This window comes from Micropterus salmoides, unplaced genomic scaffold (assembly GCF_014851395.1).
Source record: "Micropterus salmoides isolate LMB-PRFRI ecotype aquatic unplaced genomic scaffold, ASM1485139v1 Ms_hic_scaffold_2033, whole genome shotgun sequence".
Lineage (NCBI taxonomy): Eukaryota > Metazoa > Chordata > Actinopteri > Centrarchiformes > Centrarchidae > Micropterus > Micropterus salmoides.
In genome coordinates, this window is record NW_024041189.1 from 1 (window position 1) to 24,792 (window position 24,792).

General features: G+C 42.6%; 4 protein-coding genes across 4 annotated transcripts; 2 read left to right on the top strand and 2 right to left on the bottom strand.

Annotated features, from left to right (window-relative positions):
* Nucleotides 1-39: 39 nt before the first annotated feature.
* Nucleotides 40-3,984, bottom strand: rad52 (RAD52 homolog, DNA repair protein; the record flags this gene model as incomplete). The annotated part of the gene is given in 10 exon segments (XM_038734820.1): nucleotides 40-120; nucleotides 516-706; nucleotides 822-1,060; nucleotides 1,153-1,228; nucleotides 1,410-1,528; nucleotides 1,651-1,718; nucleotides 1,809-1,902; nucleotides 2,469-2,570; nucleotides 3,562-3,632; nucleotides 3,870-3,984. Coding segments are annotated over 9 exon segments (1,024 nt in total), but the record flags the coding sequence as incomplete, so codon positions are not given.
* Nucleotides 3,985-5,380: 1,396 nt separating this feature from the next.
* prr5a (proline rich 5a (renal)) lies at nucleotides 5,381-15,666 on the top strand. The gene is made up of 11 exons (XM_038734818.1): nucleotides 5,381-5,605; nucleotides 6,858-6,988; nucleotides 10,613-10,738; nucleotides 10,836-10,916; nucleotides 11,468-11,516; nucleotides 11,697-11,754; nucleotides 11,863-11,954; nucleotides 12,083-12,223; nucleotides 13,198-13,333; nucleotides 13,442-13,720; nucleotides 13,813-15,666. The coding sequence occupies exons 2-11, from the start codon at nucleotides 6,858-6,860 to the stop codon at nucleotides 14,100-14,102; spliced, it is 1,383 nt and encodes a 460-aa protein (XP_038590746.1). The 5' UTR covers nucleotides 5,381-5,605; the 3' UTR covers nucleotides 14,103-15,666.
* A 772-nt stretch (nucleotides 15,667-16,438) lies between these two features.
* LOC119915280 (transmembrane protein 60-like) lies at nucleotides 16,439-18,275 on the top strand. The gene is made up of 2 exons (XM_038734819.1): nucleotides 16,439-16,612; nucleotides 16,863-18,275. The coding sequence occupies exon 2, from the start codon at nucleotides 16,945-16,947 to the stop codon at nucleotides 17,347-17,349; it is 405 nt and encodes a 134-aa protein (XP_038590747.1). The 5' UTR covers nucleotides 16,439-16,612; nucleotides 16,863-16,944; the 3' UTR covers nucleotides 17,350-18,275.
* A 662-nt stretch (nucleotides 18,276-18,937) lies between these two features.
* Nucleotides 18,938-23,431, bottom strand: LOC119915278 (lysine-specific demethylase 9-like; the record flags this gene model as incomplete). Its single annotated transcript, XM_038734817.1, is given in 5 exon segments — nucleotides 18,938-21,486; nucleotides 22,240-22,351; nucleotides 22,697-22,864; nucleotides 23,029-23,171; nucleotides 23,294-23,431. Coding segments are annotated over 5 exon segments (2,289 nt in total), but the record flags the coding sequence as incomplete, so codon positions are not given.
* Between the last annotated feature and the right edge of the window lie 1,361 nt (nucleotides 23,432-24,792).

The following is a 24,792-nucleotide window of genomic DNA, read 5'->3' on the forward strand; positions in this document are numbered from 1 at the left end:
GAGGAGTACATTGAGCCCTCTGGTGGCGGCTTATAGCACCTGCTAAATACTCATCCCTGCTGCTGGGCTTCCTGTGTCCAGCCAAGGTGTCGTCACTGAACGCTGGTACACCTTCATGACCTGGAGGAATGGAAAAAAAAAAAACCACACCAGAGAAAAGTAAGAGTTAAACTCCTAAAAGTTACAAATAAAGAGACACTTTAAACCAGCATTCTCAAACCTGGAGGCCACCCCACACATGTTTCAACGTCAGTGATACTCTGTCACATTTATGTGCTTAATTACACAACCTATCAACAACAGTTTCAGCAGTTTCAACAGAGTTGGATTTGGTGTCTTTAAATGTGACAGCTTCCTCTTCAATCTGGAAACAGAAACACGCTATTCTCCAGGTAAGCAATTTCACACAGTGTTACTGTTACGTCCTGTCCAGTGAAAGGCCGTTTGAGTTTGAGGTTGCTGCTATAAAAAGGGAGTGAAATCACTCTGAAGTATGTTACACATGAAGCCCTCACCTCCACTGGATCCTCGTCCAATAGTGACATCTGTGCCCTCAGACTTGGCCGGGTCCTGGTGCTGCTGCAGCCTCTTTGCCTCCATCTCTCTCCTGAACTTCTGCTGAAGCTGCTGCTGTCGGAGTTTCCTCAACTGTTTGGGGTCTGAATGCGCTTCAGACCCGACAACGTCCACCGAGTCCATGACAGGTCTTACAGGAAGAAACAGAGGAAACGGATCGGAGGTGCTGCACATTTGGATGCGCAAGAGACAGAGATGGATCAAGGGCGCCGTTAAAAACAGAAACTAGACCCACAGCTGTTTACCTGGAGCAGACGTTCTCATGGTCACTGCTGGGAGCAGAGCCAGCAGTATTAGGAGTATGAACATCCGAACAGTTCTGGTTCTGGTTCTGGTTGAGGACTCTGGGCTCCAGCGGCTTCCTGCCAGAAACAACCGCACATACACACTTTTCCTCCTGGACCAGACTGGAGACCCGGGCCTTCTCCACTGATGGCTCGCCCTCACAGCGCTTAGTCTGGGCTGGGTCTAGAGGAGGAGGAGGCTTCGTGTAGAGGAGAAGTGACAAGATTCAGCATCCAAAGAATTTTTTAAATGAAAATAAAAACAAAAAAAAGTGTATGCACTGCATCTGACCTCTTTGGGGATCTTGTTAATGGCTTGGAGGTATTCTTTATTCAGGATGCAGTTTCCAAGAGCATTACCGAAGCATCTCAACAAGACCATCCACAACAAGACCAGACAAAAAAAAGAAAAAACACCACACACACACAAATCTAATATCAGCAAAAGCAGTCAGTCTTCTTATAGCTAAACATATTTTAGAAAAACTGTTCTAAATTATTTTTTCTGAATAGTTTAAATTGATAAGACAAAAATGTAAATTCCAGTACTTTAACGCTCTCTTCATGCCATCAGTGACAGCTTCCTTTCTCGCCTTTTCCAGTGACAGAGCTTTAGACTTCAGTCCTTCGCTGACTCCGTACCCTACATCCTCATGAAACGACCCGTCCTAGAGGAAAAGTATGCGTTACACACAACTTCACGTGGAGGAGAGAATACATAAAACATTTCAAGTTAAATTAATCTCCATCTTGTGAAAATAATGCTGAGTGATAAATATATTTATCTAACCTTCAGCTGCACTTTGACAAACGCGCTGACTCCGACATAAAACTTGCCACTGATGAGGTCGACAAAGTCTGTGAAATGGAAGTGTTTTGTTAGTCTCGCTCTGTGGCAGCAGCTTGACTTGAGTTGATCCTCTGGCAACAAGAAGCTGTGAGACGTACCGACGTTCTGCTGAGAGATGGAGTGAGACCATCCGTTGTATCCAAACATCTCATTAGCCAAGCTGATTACACGATGCCCTTCAATATAGCACACCTGGAAGAGATCATTCAGGTGTTGAGATATATAAATAAATATATGAGAGCGAGAGAGAGAATATCTAAGTAGGACTGGGAGATATATGGCCAAAACCTTTATCACTATAAAAATTTCATATCATTAGATATCAATAATTATCATGATAAATGTAATAATATTTTCAAGTTTACAGGTAGATTTTTGCTCCTGAGTGAAGAAACCAGATGGTTAATTGTGGTCTTAAACTTTTATTATTTATGTCAAACAGTGGATCACTTAACAAAAATTTTCAACAAATATGCATGAGTACAATTAAGTAAAATCTTTTTCAGTCCCTTAAAAATAAATGTCTATCTCTATTAATTCATTGAACATTAATGTTGTTATTGTGGAAAATTATATTGCAATAATTATCATTATTGTTTTATTTCCCAGCCCTATATCCAAGTGAATCCAAAGAAATCATATAACATACATGAAAATGCATTTGTGCAATAATGTCACCCAGCTGAGAGACATACATAACTTTGCTTGTTTGCACTATTTCACACGAAGCAAAGGCAGAGAGATAAACAAAGACTTGCCCTCTGTCCTCCCCCAGCCACTCTGGTGCTGATGTACTCTGGTCCCAACTTCTGGCGCAGAGCGTTTTGCACCGCCTGGTACTCATCAGCTGTGTAGGTACACTGACCACACAGTCCAGTTAGGAGAGCAAAAAACAGACAAACCACACACACACACACGCGCGCGCGACATAAGAAAAGGACGGGTGGTTTTTCAATGAAACCTCATTCATCTCTGAGTAACCCCTTCACCCCAATGCAGTCACAATACCTTCTGGTGTCACAGAGCCACAAGACTTTAAAGTTTACAACATCGTTGGACAGGTTGGAGAAATGTGTTACAACATTATTATTTTGTGCATTCAAACACTGGCCAAATCCATAGACCTGTATTTTAAATTCTATTGGAGATCCCAAAGTTACGAGGGTGAAATTTGCATTAAATGATGGACAAGACATTGTTGGAGCGGTGCAGCCATGAAAACATGGAGTCCTGGGTTTAAATATTCACTCTCTGTAAACGAGCTTCAGTGAAGCGTTGAGATACTGTCAGACAATGTGGAATCTTATGGTTTATCCAAACTTAAAGCTACTGAAAGGGGACATCAATCTAAACTGGATGATAAGGGTTCAAATTACTAAATTCTTTAATTTATTTTTCTCATTTCACTTTTTGGACTGTGGGTGACAGACGTGTATCCCAGCATGCACCAGGTGAAACATTGAAAACCACCCTGGGACAGTTTGTCAGTACATTACAATCCAATCAACTTCTATATCAGATGCATAGGTCCATATCAGTAAAAAAAAATACACAGATACACTCTCTCTTTTGCATGCTGACGTGTTTAAATCAGTGTGTTCAGTCCACCTGAACAGAAAAGCAACGGGAGAAGATCCAGGCTGGGGAGAGAAACACATGATCACTGTGATAGAGACTGACACACTTGCATGACTGAAAAAACCCTGGATTTCTCTCATAACTTTAACATCTGTAGGACGGTGAGACCGGTGCAGCCTTGCACTACCGTTAGTTAATTCAATCTGCACACCTGAGCCTCACTTGAACGAACAGGAGCTTTCAGATAAAGGAGTAGCGTGCTCTGTAACCCACCTGTCCGAAGCACTTGGGTGCAGAGCTGCTCCTCTCTTCGGCGTTACTGGACATGATTGCAGAGCTCTCCTCTAAAACAAACAGAAACGGGCCATAGTTAATGTAGCTAACGCTAAATAGCAGGTGTTGTCAGCTCTCATAACCGCCCTCTATCCCTCTATTCGTGCATCAGGGAAACTTCCTTTTTAAAAGCTAAAGTGAAGCTAACGTCTGCAGCAGGTCAAACTGGCTTCACTTTCAATATTACATTAGCCGTGACCATAAGCTGTTGTTAGTTAGTTTGCGCATCCACATAAATACAAACTCACTCGTTAAGATTCCTCACAAGTGAGTTTTGTGTTGAATTAGCATCCGGGGCACCGAGATATGTGGTACGTTAGCTAAACCAGACGAACATCTGAACTTCCCGCTCTGACAGAAGGAGGAGGAGTTTATGCTGCTTTTGTGTCCTGTCGGAAAACATGAAACTTCAGTGTTCATTTTGTCATGGCGAATTTTATTGTTTAGTCAACACTCGTGGTTTTATGGCACAACCAGCCTTAATCATTAGTGCGTTATCCCTGATCTCTTCTGTCGATGGTGCACATGATTATCAACAATAATACTAAATTAGTCTGATATAGATCGCGTTTTTAATTACTTATGTGCCAATTTATTTATTTCTACATACAAATGTTAATATGAAACAATGATATTTTCTCCATAGCTTCCATATAGAATGACTCAGTGACTTCAAAGCAATACTAACAATTATTACAACACATAGTAGCATAGTGGCAGTTCATCTGCGGGCTTGAAAATGGGAATTTACGAGACGGACCTGAGTGAACATTACATTTATGGATCAGGCAGATTCAATGAAGAGATTCATAATAAATCTGATACGGGCCATGTTTTTCTCATCTACTGTTACTTGGGAGTGGTTGTAAATTCGTAATAAAGGACAATATGTAAAATTAAAAAGGACATTTAATGTTTCCACATTTTTTTTCTTAATTTCAGTATGTGACTTCCACTATTAGGCCTCCCTTGCTTTTCACACGTTTTCACTTAAATAATTATCAAAGTCTTCTGAGAATCTGACGTGACAGAAACGTAGCCGATTGTCCATTTGGGTTATACAGTGTGTTTATGTTAATGTGCTCCTGGTTTACTGCGTGCATGTCCTGGTTTGGTTTTTGTTTGCCAACCAGACAAAAAGGTAGCCTCATATATTTACTGATATATTGAGGAGGCAACCGAAACGTGTGCCTCAGTTCTTATTGCGTGGTTTTTATACCAGTGAGGTTTCTCACGAGACCCAGTTATTTACATCACGACCCATAGAAATAGGGGATTATTTGCTAAATGCTTTGACAGATGGCAAAACACCCACTGTGTTACACGGCATTGGGGTCAGTCCTGGATACTATGCTTTTATTACTACCTCCCACTCTGTTTATGTAGCCAAATTCATGCATGAGACCAAAGCAACGTGGCACGTGCAGGCCTTTCTTTCTCCAGTAATGTCTGCGCACCTGCATGGAGCCCAAGTTGTGCTATAGCGCAAATAGCATCCAGTAGCTCCTGTTTTTATTTGTAGAGGGCTGCGTGTTTGGTGCTACGTGCCAGTGGATCTGTCTCCGTCGGCGTTTTAATAGCCTGTTTGATTATCAAGATGAAACATGTCTGTCCAGAGCATGACAAAACTCGTGCTTATGTGTTTTTTCTTGAACCCCCCTCCTTTGCATAAAGCTATAAACCACAGTGCGCGTACACGTGCTCCTGGCGGCCGCGTCCAGGTTTGCTTTGCATCTCGTCAAAACAAAGCGGGGGCGAGCCAGAGAGAGAGAGAGAGAGAGCTAGCGAGCGGCGGAGCATGCTTCATGAATGAGTCCCCCTCCACCACCGCAGGTCGGACCCATCCTGATGCCCGTGTGGGTGCGCAGACCGGCGGGGAACAGTAGAGGAGCCAGTTGCTGATGAGCCCGGACAGCAAACACATCCCCTCTGTACTACATGAGCGTTTCATCCCAACAGGAACAACACGACAGGATCAGGAACGGTGAGTGCGGGCTACAGTGGGCGGGTAGAGGCGCATGACATACGGCAACTTTGTGGCCATTATAAGAGACTACAGCTTTTATCCATCGGTGGACTTAAGGATGCATCCGTGCCCACCTAGGTTGTACACGAGGCAGTCACGTTGCTTACAGTGGTACTTCGCCCCATTCTCTCGTCCACACAGGTAGAAAAAATAGAAAAACATCCACGTACGCACGACTGCCTGTATAGTCCTCCGTGTAGGACAAACATGGACTGTTGATTGCGCGTCTGGCCGATTGATTACCTATTTGGTGGAATAAACATGAGGGCGTTCGCACAACGGGTTAGGAATAGGCCAGAAGAGCGCCTGAGACTAATAGAAATTAAAAGTGGCTCTGACCGTAGTCGCCCCTAAAAAGAAAAGGAGGAGGGGTGTACAAAAGCAGAAATGCCCACACTGGCGTGGCCTGGCATGTCGGGTAATAGACAGTGTGTAGTCTGCTTCTGGGGCTCTGGCTGAGATGTGATCTTACTCCAATAAAACTGCAGGCCAACCCTTGTGAAAACACACTAGTCACCCATTTTATCACTGGCATGCAGGGTGGCAGTGAAGGAGGCTGGTGTTGTGTCTTTTGTCTGAAGAGTGACAGCCCAGACTGTTGTTCTCCCCTCTGGCCAGGGGATGGTGCTTTACCATGAACGGTGTGTTTCTATGGCGAAGACACCCAAACAGACTATAATACTGTAATGTCATACTCCAAGAGGGAGGATCTAGTCTTCCTGGCTTTTACAGGAATAATTCATTCACACACACACACACACACTCATACTGTACATGCACACGCAAGCAGTTCCCTTTTTTTCTCTCTCTGATGTAATGCGTGTGTGTGATTGTGGTAAGGTTGGGGCGTAAGGTTGAGCTCTGATTGCAAAACACTCTCAACCAGTGTGTTGAAATAACAGTCCCCGAAGGAATAAGGAAGCAGAAAGCACCCGGCTGATTTCACACTATAATGTGTGGCTTGAGTGTCTCCTGCGTCCCCATAAGCGTAAGTTTAATTTATGTGTTTTTAGTGCTCCAGTGTTTCATTCATTGTCTCAAGGTAAGTGGTATATAGCTATAGGCTATGTCAGGGCCTCACACATTTTTCACATAGCCGCTTGATCTACTTGTGATCACTCCTGTACGCTGTAGGCGCCTTGGATGATATGGTTATCTTCAGTCAAACCTTAACAACCAATTTTTCCATCATCTGCTCTCTTGTGTTCAGATGCTTGATGGACTCCGGCGGAGGCACGCCTCCCGGCCCTCCTCCCGGCCCCTGTCACTCAACTTCAGCACCTTCTCGGCCCCTCCCCCGAGTCCAGACATGGACAGCAGCAGTGAGCATCCAATCAGGAGGTAAGGCTCAGTTCATGGGATTAACAGCATCCTGGAAAAGGCCTGAAATATTAATTAGCATTCATAAAAAAATCCTCCCATCTCTCCTCCCGGAAGATTTCATTAACCGGCTGAGCTGGCTTGCAACACATGTTGCCCTAATGATAATGATCTCCTGGTGGGACGTTTGATTGACACATTTCCTTATGTGTGTAGCCTACATCTCATCAGTTTGCACACTTGCCTTCCGTGTTTTCTGTGTTTGTGTGTACGTGGGTGGAGAAGGGGGTCTGTTGTTTACTGCCGTGCTGTGAGCAGAGAGTTCCTGGACTGTGTGGGTTTGAACTCATCATTTCTTCTTCTTCTGCTACTTTTCACCAGTCCCTCCTGAAAATATGCAAACCGTGCTCTGTGTCTCATTTCAGTTCAGGACTTTTTGATTTTTTATGAAAGCAGGTATTCATTCATTTAAAATTGCCATCACAGCTGCCCTTCTGAATTGAGTTAGGAGGGTAGGTTGTCTCATACAGAGCTAGACTGACAAACTGATGGGCCCAATATATTAGTTTATTGCAGATAGGGTAGCATGGGGTAAGACGCCCCCCTGCTTAATTCTAATATATATATATATATATATATATATATACACTGGTAGTGTGATAGTGTGAGGTAAAATTCTGAGGTTATAAATTTACATGTGCTCACATAGCTAGCTGGCTAGTGCTTATTTTACCTCAGACTTTGTGCTAATGAAGTTTCTAGCAACCTCACTGTTTAAAAGTCTTGACGAATAAATGATAGGAGAGCTAATAACATGAGGCAAGGCAAGTTTATTTCTAAAACATTGGTCTATCACATAATCCCGTTGTTTTTAACCAGCTACTTGTAGTTTATTTTATCTGTTTTATCTATTAAAGTGATTTCACACCATGGGAGGGGGCATCTTACCCCAGTAGCTGGGAAAATGCGTTTTTCCTAAAAAAAAATTATTTGATTAAATACAAATTAATTTGTCAAATGTAGGTATTTATTTTACTTTATAATATGTAACCCTAAGCATAGCCATCTTTATGATACAAAAAAATCAATAACATAACAACATAACATGTGCTTTTATGTGTCTGCAAATACACATTGAGCAAAGGCGTCTTACCCAAACTACCCTATATGGCAGGCATCGGGCCAATTTTTTTTCAAGCCGTTATATGGCGGACCAGAACAAAGTCAAATTACTTAAAATCATATGTACGTTTAGTTCAGTTTGGCACTGTGCGGGACTCCCGTTAGGTAGATTGTAAGATCGATATCAACTTACTGTGGATATTTTTTTCTCCCTTGTTAAACAAATTGAATAAAAGGACACTTTTGCACATGCTCATAATAAAGCATGTGCTGCAGTGTGTGTGTGCGCGTTCCGGCGTTCCGGCGCGATCCGCATTCATAAACATATGGACACATATATTCATTTTCCTGAGGAAATTCAGGGGAATCTACTGATGGCTTTTTCAGAGGTGTGTCAAGCAAGCCAGAGGCTCTTGTGAATGTCCTTCAGAACTCTTCAAAGTAAAACCTCTTAAACTCGACATGAAGCATTGCTGCAAAAGACTTTCTCACGCTTTTATTTTAGAGGCAAAATCACTTAATAGGAAGTGATTGTGTGAGTAACTGTAGCTGTCATGACTGAGATCTATTTCAGCACCAGCCATTATCGATTAATTTATTTTTTATTTTTATGCTATCAAAGCAATCTGGCCATGGGCCAGATTTTGCTGGTGGGCCGGTTCTGGCACGCGGCCGACCACTGCTAGGGCTATATGGTATCAGTATGTCAGCTGATAAGTAGGTTCCATTACATTGTTTGTCCACCAGGGAGCACTGATGAGTTCATTTTTCGTCGTGTTTTTTTGTAAATTACTATTGGCTGATACTGTTATCAGATTTTTTAGGTAGGCTTAATAGTTTAACATTTTGGAAAATATTCTTATTCAAATTAGATGAGGAGATCAGAATAGATATACCAGATTATCTAGCCAGCAGCCAGTTATCTTAGCTTAGCATAAAGACTGCAAACAAGGGGGAAACAGCTATGTTACACCCATAGGGTGCTGACTTAAGGGGGTGACATATTTTAGAAATAATTTACTCTGAAAGAATAAAAACAATACATAGCAATGAGTTGACTGGTCCTCAGTGGTTTTACTTGTTCTGGTGTTCTGAAGAACGCAGCACAAACCCACAGCTTATATAATTGCAGTGACCTTTTAAATGCCAAATTGAGTTGTTGAGTTGTATTATTTTGTTTCATTAAATTGAAAGAGGTCCAAAAAGATGCAAGATAAAGTGCATACCTATAAAATAACACACAAGTGAATGGGTAGTTACATAAATATAATATAAAAATATGTGCCACACTGGCCTTGTTCTGTCCAAAGGTAACAAAATCCATTTTCCAACATTCCAGTATTTTTTATCCATGGAGAGATCCCCTGGACTCTCCTCCTGTTGCCTGGCAATTTCACTGTAACGTGACTCCAAAAAGTCACAAGAAATAGTTCAGGACATAACCCCCCCTTTTTTTTTACCTGTGGGCAGAGCCAGGATAGCTGTTTCCCCCTGTTTATATGGTAAGATTGGCTAACTAACGGTTGTTTCTAGCTTCATATTTAGCATGCAGATATGAAAGTGGGATCAATATTACAAAAATTTCCAAAGATAATAAACATATCAGTGTGTCCAAAAATGATGCACAAGACATTCAGAATATTTGCATTTGATGGGACAGTGCAGCCATAAATACATGAAGTCCTGGGTTTGAATCTCTCTAAGTGTGAACATCATAGTTTTCATAGTTCAACCAAGTGGATACACAATAAATACGTGATGATGATTTTTCCAATCTTAAAGCTAATTAAGGGGATATAAAAGAGAAGAAACTGGATGTTTAAACTCTCAAATATCAATATCATTATCGGCTTCCAAGATCCAGCATTGGTCGGGCTGTACGCTCACAAGGGGAGAGCAGGAAAACCTTCTTTATTGTCCCGTACTGTGTCACCGCTTCCTATCCCTGTTGTTGTTGTTGTTAATAAGCCGGACAACTTCCTCCTCCGCCTCCTCGCAGTACAGTGACAAGCACAACAAAGTCCTCTGCTGCTTCAGTCTGCTTACCCTGCAGTTCCTCTGGCATCTGTGTTCTGCATAAATATTTGTTTGTATCAATGGTTGTATTGTACTGAAAGAGAGGCAGAGAGGGAGGAAGAGTATGCCCCCTATCAGTGCATGTGCCATTGTTTTCTCCTCTTCTGAGACCTCGGGCAGTGCGGTGGCCCACCTCTCGGCTTGGCTCCACCCATCCTGCTCTTAACGTGCTGCCCCTCTCTCTCCATGCATCATTCTGTCCTACTTCTCTCCTCCTCTGTCACCGGCCGCTCTTTGTATTGTCATTGTGCTTTTTTCCCTCTGCGTTCTCTTATAGCTCTCTCTCTCTCTCTGCTTATGTTCTCTACCTTTCCCCAGCTCCAGATCTCCTCGGGTTTCTTCTCTGTGTCGCTGCATGTCCGCTCATAGCCTGACCTTCTTTCTCTCCTATCCGGTACTTAGTGCATACTCTGTTTCTTTCCGCTTCCTCTATATCTCCCTCATGAGGACTCTGCACCGGCTGAAGCTGATGAGCTCTCCCAGCCTCAGCGAGCTGGGGAGGAGCGAGAAAAGTTCACCAGAGGACAGAGGGGAGAAGCAGAAGAGGGCAGGAGCCAATGCCACCTGGAACAGGTACACCGAATACAATCCAGGTGCAGCATGTAGTGGTTAAATGCATTGTGAACAATAATATAGACCAGTTTGTGTGTGTTTGTGTTTTATGTTGCAGCATTCACAATGCTGTCATAGCAGTCTTCCAGAAGAAAGGTTTGGCAGATAACGAGCTCTTCGTCCTCAATGAAGGTGTCCGGTAAGTTTCGACAGCCACAGAAACAGCCACACACACTCACGCACAGTAAAGAGAAAGCTTCCTTATTTTAGACCGTTGATGTAATTTTGGGCTAAAATTAGTATAATTACTGTGTGTCCGACGTTTGCTGACTGAACGTTTCCTTGTGAATGAGTTTGTTTGTGTGTGTGTGTGTATGTGTGTGTGTGGGTACTGTATGCAAGGGCCTGGGGAGTCATGTGGTCATGCCAGATACCTTATTATCTAGCTAAACCAGACCCATCACTTCTGTCACATCAGCCTCCGTTATAGCCCAGTAAACATGTTTTCATGTGCAGCAAAGCCACAAGGAGGTTGACACACATTTCTTCAACTCTCGATGGTCAAGCAGGAAAACTGTGTGCTTAGTAGATTGCTTTATACCCTGTGGTTCTATGTCATGTAAACTGCACGGTCACGTGTGATTAAATGCAGGTTGTAAACACCTTATTCACACAGAAATGAGAAAATAGTAATAGTAATAGCTAACAGTGGTTGCATACTGTCCATCTTATGATTATTTGTTTCCTCAGGCATCTGTTGAAGACTGAGCTGGGGTCCTTCTTCACAGAATACCTACAGGTAATAAATAGGCTGTTATTATTTTATTATTGAATGAAATGGTAGCATTGGGATTAGCTGCAAAAACATTGAGATGACACTTAATCATATATTGCAGCAGACGTCTTTTAACAGTAGTTGTCACTCTGTGGTGTGGAGGTGTCTCTGTATTTAATGGCCTCTTTTCACTGTACTCTACAGAACCAGTTGCTGACAAAAGGCATGGTCATCCTTCGGGACAAGATAAGGTTCTATGAAGGTATGATTGATTGGATAAATGGTCTGAATATATTTCGTAGCGGTCTGTACCTGTGAATTAAGCTTTAATCAACTGCATTTCTGGCTTGTTCCTGTGTGATTGATGCAGGTCAGAAGTTACTCGACTCTCTGGCAGAGACCTGGGACTTCTTCTTCTGTGATGTTCTCTCGATGCTGCAGGCCATCTTCCATCCTGTTCAGGTGCACAACCCTCTTGCTGTTTTTTTCTGTCTTTGCTGCCCAAAGGATCAACAACTATCCAGTCTTGACTGGATGATGATCACTGTTCTGCTCAATTCTGCTGTTTTGTGTGTCCCCGATGTGTGCAGGGTAAGGAGCCCTCTGTCCGACAGCTAGCTCTGCTTCACTTCAGGAACACCATAGTCCTGAGTGTAAAGTTAGACGACGCCCTGTCTCGACCTCGGGCCCGTGTGCCGCCTTCTGTTACACAGATGCTGCTTATTCTACAGGTAGGGCTGCAGGCGTCAAACTTAATGGCATGTTTCCTCGCTCACTGTTTGTTTTTTCTTTCAGTTCCCAGCAAGGCAAAACAGCAACAAATCATATTTTGGAGCTTTGCACGTGGTAGTTTCCAAGCACAGTAAAGTACTATTACAGATAATTAACGCCTGCAGTTTTGTATCTTCTGTCCAGCTCCAGTCTGTATCGTGTCTTGTATCTACACATAAATACTCACATTAGAATGAATAGCATAAAATAAAGCTATTAAAATTCTAGTTAAAAATATTTATTTGTTGCATGTTCAAGTGCATATATCTTAACCCCTTAACACCGATTGTCGCAAATGTCGCCTATTTGTTATTGTAAATAAATTCAGGCATCAATGGGTTAAAGAAGTGCATACTTGAATGAATCCAAACCAGGTTACCTTGTAATTGAGTAAAATGAATAATGAGTCTGCATTTAATGTTTTTATTATCAATTGATCTGGGGTTGGGTTTTTTTTGTTTGTTTCTGTTCTTAATTATTAACATGTAGTCAATAACATGTCAAAAATCTAACTGTAGTTTCCATCTCAAGTTACCACGGACTCTTTGTACACATGTTTCTGATTACTATTCTTATTTGGAGCCCACAATGACATTTTATTATTGTTTACCCCCATTCCTAATATTGTTTTATTGTATCTTATTATTTATTAGTTTGTTATTGCTTAGTGCCTGATCTACAGTCATAAAAAACAAAGTTACTCACTTTCCACTCAAGTGAGACTCATACAAATACTCACATTTGAGTGCTCCAAGAAGAAAATGTAAGACATATTCTGTGAGTTAATAATCAAAATTGTCATTTATTATTTTTCTCATGGTCTTGATTGCTTACGCACCAAGGAGCAGCTTTAATTCAGACCAGCAGAAACAATCCATTGGTGTGTTTGAAGCCTTAAATTCACACTTTGATCCCTGCTTCTGTATGTGTTTAGGGGGTCCATGAGTCGCGTGGTGTGAATGAGGACTACCTGAGGCTCGAGTCCCTGGTTCAGAAGGTGGTCTCGCCCTACCTGGGCACCCATGGGCTTTACTCTGGAGATGGCGCTGAGGCCCATTGCTGTGTTCTGGGTGAGACAATCTGGGCACAAACCCAAAACGTAGAGTAACACTGGCATGTGGCTGACAAGTAACATAAATTAATCAACACCTTCACCAACTTTTCCTCTCGTCTTTCAGAGAAGTGTTTACCGTGGGGCTGGCCCAAGTCTGCAGATCAACCGTGTAAAAACCCTGTGGTACGATCAAAAAGCTACAATATCCCTCTGCTGCTGACCCCGGTGGCTGAGTATGACCCAGATGCCAGCTCTGTTGGCAGTGGAGGAATCCGCCGCCACTCGGCCTGTGAGATTATATCATGCCTGGAGGAACAAGGACTGGCCTACGCTGACCTGGCTTCAGGATCTGAACTGTCTGGCCCCTCCTCCAACAGGCTGTGCGTGGGCTCTCAGTTCAATGGTATGACGCAGATTAAGACATCTGATGTTGGTTATTGTGAAACATCTAAATGTAATAATCCATATTTATCCAGTATACCCTCTCATTCACAGGTATTTTACAAGCAGGAGCGAGCGCCATGGGCTTGCCTCTTTCGTCTCCGTCCATCCTTCCCCTTCATTCCTCAGGAGCTCTCCACGGCACTGAGGCCACAACAACAATGACTGATCTCAGTAAGGGTGCATCCTCCACGCCACCCAGTGAATCATCCAGCCCTGAAACCATAATTGGACAAGTGCTGGAGTCTGCAGACTCAGACTCAGATGGGATATTTATTGATTTCCCACCTCACTCCTCAGAGGCTATGGGGTACAGCCGCGAGAGCAGGCAGAGCACTGTGTAGCTGTAGCCCACACAGTGTGTACGGTAATAATCTGTGCGAAAGATTAAAGAAATCATGCGTATACATTTCATTAAATGGGTACCATCTTCCTTTCTTACTTTAGTACGATGAGTTTCCATGATGTGTCCATTCAAAGTGCTTTCACTGGTGAGTGAAACCCTCGCAACTCTAAAAGTCGACTTTTTAAGAACTAAGAAAATCATGTTTTTCCAACAAAATACAAAGCAAATGCCGGTGGAAGTGTTATTAAAAGGACTGACAATGTGTCGCCAGGTTTTCAACTTGAGGACCCTCTAGTGTGTGACTTTATCCTCAGCTTTCAAAGGTTATATTCTATATGTTTCTTATTGGCAACTCATTCTATGAAAAGACCAAAATCAACAATGATCTCTCTCTAGCCAACGCCTGCTTCAGCTTAGTCCACTACCACAGGCCTCAAATTTTGTACAAGAACTACTAAAAACACATCAATGAGCCGCGCAGTTGCACTGACATGTTTCTTCGTTTGCATGAACGTAGGCACTGTAGTTTATTGCTGGTACTGTAAACACTCACTAGATGATCAAATGTGTATTAATCTGCAGGTGAAAATAGTCCCAACAAATACACTGTTTACTCCTAACTTAAGTCATTTAACTAAACTACACTGCCCAGCTCTTTTTTATTTGATTAAAAACCCATTTTTTAAGAATTATGTCTCTAGTAGGAGCGAATGCGCGTTAGTGTTACGGATGTGCCGGGGAAGTCAGAAAATATTGAGATATTGTTGGTTTTGGTATTTTCATTAGATCTGTTGAAAACATCAAACACATACAGTATAGTTAATGTTATCTTTTAACCCGTAGAGAAGCACTGAAAAAATTGGAGTTATGAGGATTTTCACGCAGTACCAGTTTCTTACTTCTGCTAAGAAGATGGCTGTTACAACCACCATTTACATGGAGAAATGACAGAAACCTAACATATTTATCATGGACGTGTTTTGTATATGTGTACTTTGAACTTCACAGCAGTTTTATATTTTCTGTTAAGCTTTGTTGTCTGCCTCGTGGCAGTAACACAGTAATGAGGTCTTCTGCTCTTCACTTTTGTACGACATATGGACTGTTGAATTGTTTTTATTGTCAGCGGCAGTCATCGAGCGCTAATGCAAAATTATCCTCTTAGAGCAAACATCAGTGTGACAGCATTTGCTTTTCTGTATTAGCTGTGTACAGCAGGAGTTTGAGGAATGTGACGATGTTTATTGTTTACATTTGACAAAGACATGAACATTTTGGCTGAATGTCGTCTCACACACTGTATTTTGCACCACCACTACCTTGTAAATAAAAGTGCATTGTTTTTTAGGACAGCTAGATAGTGTAAAGTGAGCTTTTACCTTTAAATGGATTGAGATTTTAATAAGGGCTTTTTAACTGAATCTTTTTCAAATGATGTTTTACCTCAAGCGTTTTGTACTTTACTTTTTTTGACAATCTATTATGTCTACAGAGTTGTACTTTGTATTAATTTGTTATACTAGCCCAGTAAAAATTAAATAAATTTTAATAGTATTTAAAAACATGGGTTATCTCCTTCTATTGAATATTAAATATTGATTCATTATAGATATAATATTTTCCCTCATTAATATTGGCATGTGTATGAATGGCTACACAGACTACTAATTTGGTTGGCCTTTAAGAAGAGGTTGTGTGTACTGGATTTACAGTAGCAGCTGGAATTATTTTTACCTCTTGGTCAAGCTCCATTAAGCCACCTATAATCAGTGCCAGCCTGGCAGTCATCATGAGGTCAAATCCACCAATATACCTCCCACCCTCATCTCAAGTTTTTTATATTGTATACTAATGTTAAAAAAAATGTCAAGTCTAAAAATACTGGTACCACCCCAAATAACCACCATGTGTACGTTTTTTTTTTGTAAACCCACATCAGGTTGAGCTTCAGGTTCATTCTTGACCTTGGCACTTGTAAATTCTTAACTCAAGGTCCACTTCACATCTCTCAACCACCTTTATCGGCAGATGGATTTTGCTAAGATGTGGGGAAGAAATCTAGCAAATGGACCTTGAGTTAAGATTGTTTTTTTTGTCAAATCCCTGCCAGGCTGCTAAAATCCCCAAATTTCCAGAAAAGCTACAGAAGGCATGAACTGTGTTCTCAATTGTAGCTAAAGCCCTTCTATCAAAGTAAAATACATCACCTAATAAACTCGTGCTTTTGTTTTGAAAAGGTGTAGCGGAAGCCTTGCATTTATATATCAAAATAAGATATACCAGTTGATTGAAAACATTCTTTTGTTTTGTAAAGACAGACCGGAAGCCTTGCAGTTTACTTCTGGCGGAACACTAGCTTGAATTAGCAAAAAGCTAACTACACCGCAGTCCTCCCTGTGATCGAGCTGCACTGCTGTTAAAACTAAGTCGTCTGTTTAAAAGTGTCGACATTCGTCTTGCTGGTGAAGAGTCTGTCTTTCAAACAGGTTGACTCTCCCGGTCGGCTTGGTAAGACATCTTTCTTTGAACAATGCTTTTAGTTGGGTTTCGCAAGTTAGCTGTAGTAACAGCTAGCCAGCAGTAGCTTCAGGTCTGAACTAAGTGGAAGTAACAGCAAAATCATTTCTCAACCAGATACACGTGTGTGAAAGCCTGGACGTTAATGGGTGCGAGTTTGGGTGGTGTAAAAAAAGTTAACTCCGTCATGACATTAATCAGAGAATGAACCTGCTGTGTTGTGTTTTGGATTTATTTTCAGATCACTCTGTGTGTCACCTTGGCTGTGGTCCTCAGTTTCTCTTGTGTGTGGATGATACCGGCTCTGAGCCAGTCCTCTGTAGATGAAGATGTCCCTGGCCCAGCGAGTGCTCCTCTCCTGGATCTTCGCACTGATTTTCCTCATCATGCTGGTCCTCAAGCTGGACTCTAAGATCCACTGGAACTGGTTTCTCATTTTCCTCCCTGTCTGGACCTTTGACACCATCCTCATCCTCATGCTGATAGTGAAGATGGCGGGGCGGTGCAAGCCGGACTTTGACCCCAGGGATGGCGAGCAGAGCCTTAAGAGGAGGTTGTGGTACATGACAGCCCTGCTGCTGAAGCTGGCCTTCTGTCTGACACTGTGCTCCCACCTGGAGAAGCTCTTTGAAATGTGGGTCAGTGTGGTGTGTGTCCCCCTGTGGGTGCTGCTGGGTGGGGCGCTAGTGGAGCTGGGACACAGTGTTTTCCACTACAGGAGGGACTGAACCCAGGGACGGTGCAATACATGGTTTTGAAATGTTATATAGGGGACAAGTACATTTTACACTCGAGCACCTCTCGCTTGGTATGCACCAATCTGTTCCATTGGAACCAGGGCTGATGCTGACCTAATTAAGTGGCTGTGGTTTCTTTGTCAATGTCATAAAAGTCACTGTTTCTGCTATAAATTACATTTAAGTTACAGCAGGTTGAGGGCTCAATGAGTTCTGCAGTGTGGTTTACAGGTTTTAAATATGGGGGTAAAGAGCACTAATATCAGAGTGAAATCTGTACCTGGAAAGTTGGAGATGTCATTCTGCAGTACCATTGGATCTTCGTTCAAAAGGGAGAGTTTACGTACGCACGGTTTGGCATCACTGAATAAATCCAGCCTTCACATTGTTTTGACATTCATGTTACTGCCTACTGGTGCGTCTTTAGGCTGCATGAATTAATGACATGGTGAACTGGGCTAGAGGGTAAAAAGACTTTCACTGTGTATAAGCTGGATCTATCAGGTGAGACTGGGTTTAACAAATGGAGCTAAGCAACTGAGGGCCACATGATCTGTCATTGTGATCCAAAATCAGTCTCTTTCTGCACTACACGTTGGTCTCCACTTCACCCATATGTACTATAGTAATGTCTAATGTGGGATCCTTGTGACACTGAAACTATCCAGTATTCACTTGCATGCACTGTGTGCCACATTCCACCGGTTTGTGAGATCGCTGTATCACTACTAGAGCATTTCCTCACAGCTTGCATATGTGATGGTACACACATGATGTGTTACAACTATTTGTTCATAACCATCCCAGGATGTCCTTCTGCTACTGAAACAATTTTTTATGTCCTGGGGATAAATTTTTATGTGTGATCAGAAAACATAAAATCAGCCAGATGAAAGTCCCTGTTACAGAAATCAACAGGTTCATCTCAACTCACCTTGTCAGGCACAGCTCAGTATTGATACACTCAACTTATCAGTGTAAGCTGGACTTCGTCATTTATATTTCAGCGTCATCTTTTGTCATTTCCATCAGCCCGCTCAGAGCAGGCCAGATTTGAAGGGCTCTCCACTAGTTACATTCATTTGGTAGACGCATGTGTCAGTAAGTGCATTTAACCTGTTTTAGCCGCACTTTATAAGCTTCAGATGGACTGCTGGAGTGTTAAATAGGCCTTTTGTTTGACTTGTTTAGGAAGAGCACAGGAGTTAATAATGAAATCAAAGATGGCTGAATTCCATTTAGCTGCTTCAGTTTCAGGACCCTGGGATTGTGCACGCTGGCTCACTGGGACACTTGAATAGAGCGGGCTTATCATTAATGTTCGTTGGAACACCTGTGCTTTTCCCACTATGACAAGTCAAAATGTCTGCTGTGAAAAGGGTCAGCATGTTACATGAGCACTTCACATACTAGCAAGTGAGCATGTTAGCAGTTAGTTAAAAGTGGACATTTTGAATTACTGTGGCACCAAATGTCATGGCAATCAGTCCAGTAGTTTTCAGTGTTGGATCAACTGTAGACCCAAGCTGCCTGAAACCTTAATGATATGAAATGCAGGAGAGACATTAACACTAAGTCAATATTTTTGAACCATTTATTGAGAGGTTCTGATCAGAGTATAAATCACACTACCAAGTCTTATCTTAGGAAATAAAATGTATTTACAACAAAATCTTCACATACATTGGTTTTCAAATAAAAACAGACAGTAAATGATATAAATAAGTTCTATGGAAAATAAAACTTGTCTTACAAAAAATATATGCAATTTCTGTATACATTTTCTCACATTGGTGCCAATAACATCTATACTGTACAGTTTTGGTACATACAGTATCATTTACAGCCCTGTGTGAGTCAAACAACGTCCAGTCTGAAAACAACTACTTGTTCCGATTTTGGAGTGTTATAAACAACAAACCCCATCGACTAAAGCAACACGGCAAAGAGGATTTCAGCGGGAGCTCTGTGACTTGCTGAAATATCCCAAACAGTGAATGTAGGTAATTTCTATAGCAGGGAGTAAGTATGGTTGTTTTCCGATTGGCTAGTTCAGTACCTAAAATAGGTGCTTTAAAAGCGAAGCTAAGTAGTGCACAGGCGCTGATTTCATGGATCACACAACATTTTATATAGAACCTACGTACATTCGCTAACAAATGTGAGGTGAGCTACTTAGCTTACCTTCTTAGGCACTGATAAAATACTTGGAGAGTGCATCCTTTTTTCACTACGTCACTGGCATAATGTGGCTGTGTCAGCAAAGTAATGGAATGCACCCTGCTCATCTATTACAAATTAGAAAGACCAGTTGATGTCTGGAGGAAGGATGCATTTCCAAATACTTTAACAAAGCCTCAGCGTAAGTTGTACAGTAAAAAAAACAAGACATCTAGACATTCATATTAAGAAGTCTTTCTGTGTTTGGGGTGTGTGTGTTTTAAGGGGTTGTTTTAAGGAGTGCTGCTGTGGCCGAGTGTCCTGTAGGGGTGTGGCAGCTTTTCCCTGCACTGTGTCCTTTACTTTTGGTCCTTTAGAGGGCACAACTGTCCGACTGTCAGATCCAGGTTTAGAGGATGAGCCTCGAGGATCACTGTGATGGTGGGCCTTAGGCCTACTGTCTGTGAAGGAAAGGGCCAGAGTTTGGTGAGCCTCCATCGGCTTAAAGAGGTCAAAGGTGATGAGCGTCCGTGGTGGTTTGTGTTCTGGTGGCGCAGAGCCAGAGGCAGACTTCTTCCTCTCCTCTTTACTGTTGATGTCTTTATCCTTCTTTCCGTCTTTCTTTACCTGAGTGTTCACAGGTTTGGGAGTGCCCATCTTCCCATCCTCTCTCCCTGCCTTTGCCTGTGCCCCCTGCGTACTCGACGTGTTGCCCTCCCTGTGGCCACTTTTGTCCTTCTTCCCGTGCGAAGACTTGTGTTTATGCGAACAGGCTTCCCGCACCCCCTCCCCGTCTGGCCGTAAGTGAGACGCTCCCTGGGTGCCTCCCTTCTCCTTATCGCTCCCTGCGTGCTCCTTCTCTCTCTTGACATGGGGTTGTGTCTTTGAGTCCCACTCCTTGGCCCACTTCTCGTCTCTCTGTGCAGGCAGGGAAGTTTGAGAGGCTTTGCTGCCCTCTTTTGTCCGCTCCTCGTCCTCTTTTCTCCTCATCTGTGGCAATGGCTGCGTCGATGTACTACCCTCTCTTCCTCCCTCAGCCTTAACTTTCTCCTGCTCTCTCACCCTGTCCTTCTCCCTGTCTTTCCCCCTCTCCTTTTTATCCCTTTCCTTCTCTTTACTCCTATCCTTGTCCTTCTTCTCTTTCTCTTTAACCCGCTCTTTTTCATCTTTCTCTCTTTTGCTTTTATCTTTTTCCTTTTTGATTTGTGGTGTGTTGTAAGTGCTCGTTATACTATCTTTAGTCTTGTCTTTCAGACCTTGACCTGACACAGTTGTCTTTTGCTGCCTCTCTTCCTCCACATCATTCTCCTTCCTAATTTGCTGTAATGACTTAAAGGATGCACTGTCCACTCCACCCTCCTCATGGCCCTTCTGCGGTGTCCGGCATGTGTCTGCATCTTCATCTCCCACTCCCATACCTTCCTCTGTTCCACCTTCCTCAGCTTTGGGCTCCATTAGTGTGTGAGGGAGTACACCTTCATCTCTCTCCTTTTTGACAAAAGGTAGAGACTGTGTCGCTGACAACTCCTTCATCTCGGCTATGTTCTCTTGCTCTTCCTCCTGGAAAGTCTGTGTGGGAGTTTGTGAGGGCGACCCCTCCCTTCCCTCAATCTCCTCATCCTCCAGCTTTGTCACCATCTGTACAGCAGGGCCACACTCCTTCCCCTCAACCTCCTCGTCTTCCTCCTCTTCTTTGATATGAAGTGTTACTTCTCTAGGCGCACACTTCTCCTCTTCCTTCAACTCTTCTTCCTCCTCCTCCTCCTCCTCCTCCTTCTCTTCGTGCTCATGATACTGTTTGAGTCGGATATGCCAGGCCAGACTGCAGACAGCAGACACAGTTTTGAACTGGTGGACAACTCCTCTGGGAATGAAGTAGATGTCATCATGGTAGAGTTGGATTCGAGCGTATCGGATGCCCTCCCTCCTCAGCTGGTTCAGCTTGGCATCATCGATCCACTGTACACACTGTGGAGGCAGTAACAGGAACACATGAGATTCAGTAATGTCTCAATAAAATGAGCAAATACTTAAATTATTGCACTGTAGATATGACATCTGATTCAGATCATGTATTGCACAGGCGAACAGTATTATACTAAGGAATTCCTCTACTCTAAATGTATTACAGAGAGACAATGTTGGAGGTCAAAGAAAAGCTCTGGGTTTTCAACTGTCAACTGCATTTCCTGACTTCACTAGGAGACAATGCAACAAGCTGTAAACACAACTTTGACATATTAGCATTGTATAAAGCTGATATGGTGAAAATGTTAGCACAGAGTTGCTCATTTACACTTTCAGCAGACCCTTCATTTGGAGTTGTGTTTATGGCCACCTGGCAAATGTTCACCAGCTGATCGGTTTGGTGCTCAGTAGGTAGCGTACAGTGGGTTTATCTGAGCTTTTTTCACTAAAAACAGCTGCATGCTGCTAAAAAGCAGGGTTGACGAGTGGTGAGAGCGAACCCAGCTCGGGCTATAAAACCAGAACAATGAGCTGAAACACATGATAAAGCTCAGCAGAGCTGAAGGGAACTAGAGTTGTGTGTTAATTATCTGTGGATTACATTACAAATAGTCATTTGATTTACTATTAATATAAACATGTTGATTAGTGCAGCTGTAAGGGATGTTTAAATCTCTTGATCTCACAAACCGAAAGAACGGATCTATTTATACGGCTGTATAGTACTAGACACAGTTAACAAATCTGACCCACCTGAGACAGCGGAGGTTCGTGGAGGTCCAGCTGCAGCCTCATGACCACATCTGGGAAATCTCCGGCGTGGAAACACACAACATCTTTGGTGATCCGGGCAGGAGCATAACTCCTGCTAGACAATACACAAAGTCTTGTTTACTGACACGAGTTAAAAACAGACGTTGTCAACCTCCTGAGATTGACATGTTCCCCATAGTTTATTATTTCACAGTACTCTTAAATCTGTAAACAAGTGTTCTGTTACCAGTGATTGTAACAGAAGTGTTGACCGTCTACGTTGTGTTACCTTCTGCTCTGTTACCTTTAACATTTTTAACTGCCTATAGCGCCAGACCAAAGGTGCTTTATCACAGTTATGTGGGCAACACGCTGTCAGGCTGTGTTCAATGCAAAGGTGTAGAAGTATGTGTGTGTACTACGTATGAATAGGTAAAACATGTCACTGTGTACTCACTCCTCTCCGCAGCGCACAGCCTTCAGCACACCTACAGCAGCAGTAGTTTGTCTCTCGAACCCCTGACCGATGTGGTCCGCGTGGGCTCTCGTCCGGTCCTCAAACAGCATCTCTCTGGGCTCACTGGCCCTGGGTAGATACTGCAGGTTCTTTATCTCATTGGTGGACCTGAAATACATTTATTCAACAGGATATGTTCAAGGCATGTTTAAGTTCATGTGGTGTGAAAGATGAGCTCAAAGTAATTCACAAATGAACTTTCTTTATACTATTGGTGAGACAATAACACCTGCACACTGGCAAACATTTACACACACAATATATTAACCCACCTTTTCCTTTTGAATGGTGATTTTGGCATGTCTGCCATGGGGATCATCTGTTCTCCAGGTCTGACCCACATGATGGGGCCGTCGTCGCTCTCGGTGGGGCTCTGCAGCCGCAGACTGGAGAACGTTCCCCAAGGAAGAGTGCGCTGCATAAACATAAGGTGAGAAACTTGGGAGTTACAAAATGACTCATATCCATACAGCAGGAAAAGTGAGACATTCCCACATCGAATGGCTGTCGTGGTGTTTACATAACAAACACACTAACCTCCAGAAAGGGAGATTCCTCTAACATGCTGATGAACTCGGGGAAATAGTCTCCAACCTCTTCGTCCACAGCCCCAACCAGACTGACCTGCCGCATGGCCCCGGCACGGTACGTTCCCTGGGAATATGTCCGCTTCACCTTCAGGAGGGACCACAGAGAAGAAAGATCAGAACCTCATCCGGCAGGTTTCGCAATATCAGATCTAAAACTAAACCCAACATGTACTTTACTGCCAGTTGAGACCTTTTAAGAAACATATGCAGCTTTTATAGATAACATGTTTGTTTAATAATCAGGGCTAGCACTGTTGGTGTGTTCTTAACATAAATAGTGTGACCTTTTCAGTGCACCTGCCGTTGATAAAGCACTCATTAAGAGCACCGTCAGCATCTGCTTGGTAGTTAGCAGGACCTTAAATGCAAAGATTTAGGTCTTTAGTGGAACTTTAAGATGCTCGGCAGCCATCAAGAGAGGCAAATGTCAACACACGGCACATTAAAGACAAGCTATTGTTACTCTGAGGAATGAAAGACTGTCTTGTAGAGAATTAGTGAAAAACCAACTGAGCTTTTCAAACACTGTCAAATCTAGAAAACAGGAAGACAAGAAAATCAGACCCCTGGTGCACTCGAGTCCCTCATCAGACATTTAGGCTCAGCTGAACGTTCAAGTGTGAATGGGATTTCATGAAGCAGGGAGGATGCCTCTGAACAACTCATACACCATTGAGTGTGTCAGAATCAGGGAGATTTGGCTCTGATAACAAGTTTTAGTTTGTGGTACTGCATTGTTATATGCTGCAAGATGTACAAAATGTATTGTGTGTATGTGGGGAGGGGGTGACAGTGGTGTTGATATGATAATATACAATACATTTAAGCTGTATATGGATGTATACATATTACAGAGAGCTTAATTCATTTTACTGGACTCCCAGCACACTTTACATAATAAATTTTACTTCAAACTGAACAGAGATTTTACCTCTGTAGAGACAGCACTAAAGAGTATATGAGGTCTTTTCCTGACAATTTACTGGCTTTTTAAACAAAATGTTTGATGGCCTGTTCCTAGCAGCAGGTGTGACAGGGTTTCTAGCTGCTTCTTATCACTGCTTTCACAAAATGACTTTGGTGACAATAACAGCAGTGGCAGTGTTTGTGTGGTTGTCTACTTCTGTACTTTTTTGCACTTAGTTTTTATTCATTGCTGCACTTTTCTGTATATTATTTCTGACTGTGTAAGTCAATGTGCCTCTCTGAGACATTAAAGCTTCCTTCTACATACACAGCAAAACAGTAATTATCCTACATGTAGAGTAAATGAAAGTGCAAAGTACAAATGACCGCAGCCCATTAATGTTCGTGCACTATTTTTTGTTACTATGAAAAAACATGCACAGACAGGTGCGTCAGTGTTACAAATGTTAGAAAATATAGAGTACAATCTAATCTGAGTATTAAGGGGTGCATCACTTTGTGGGACATAGTAGTTAAATG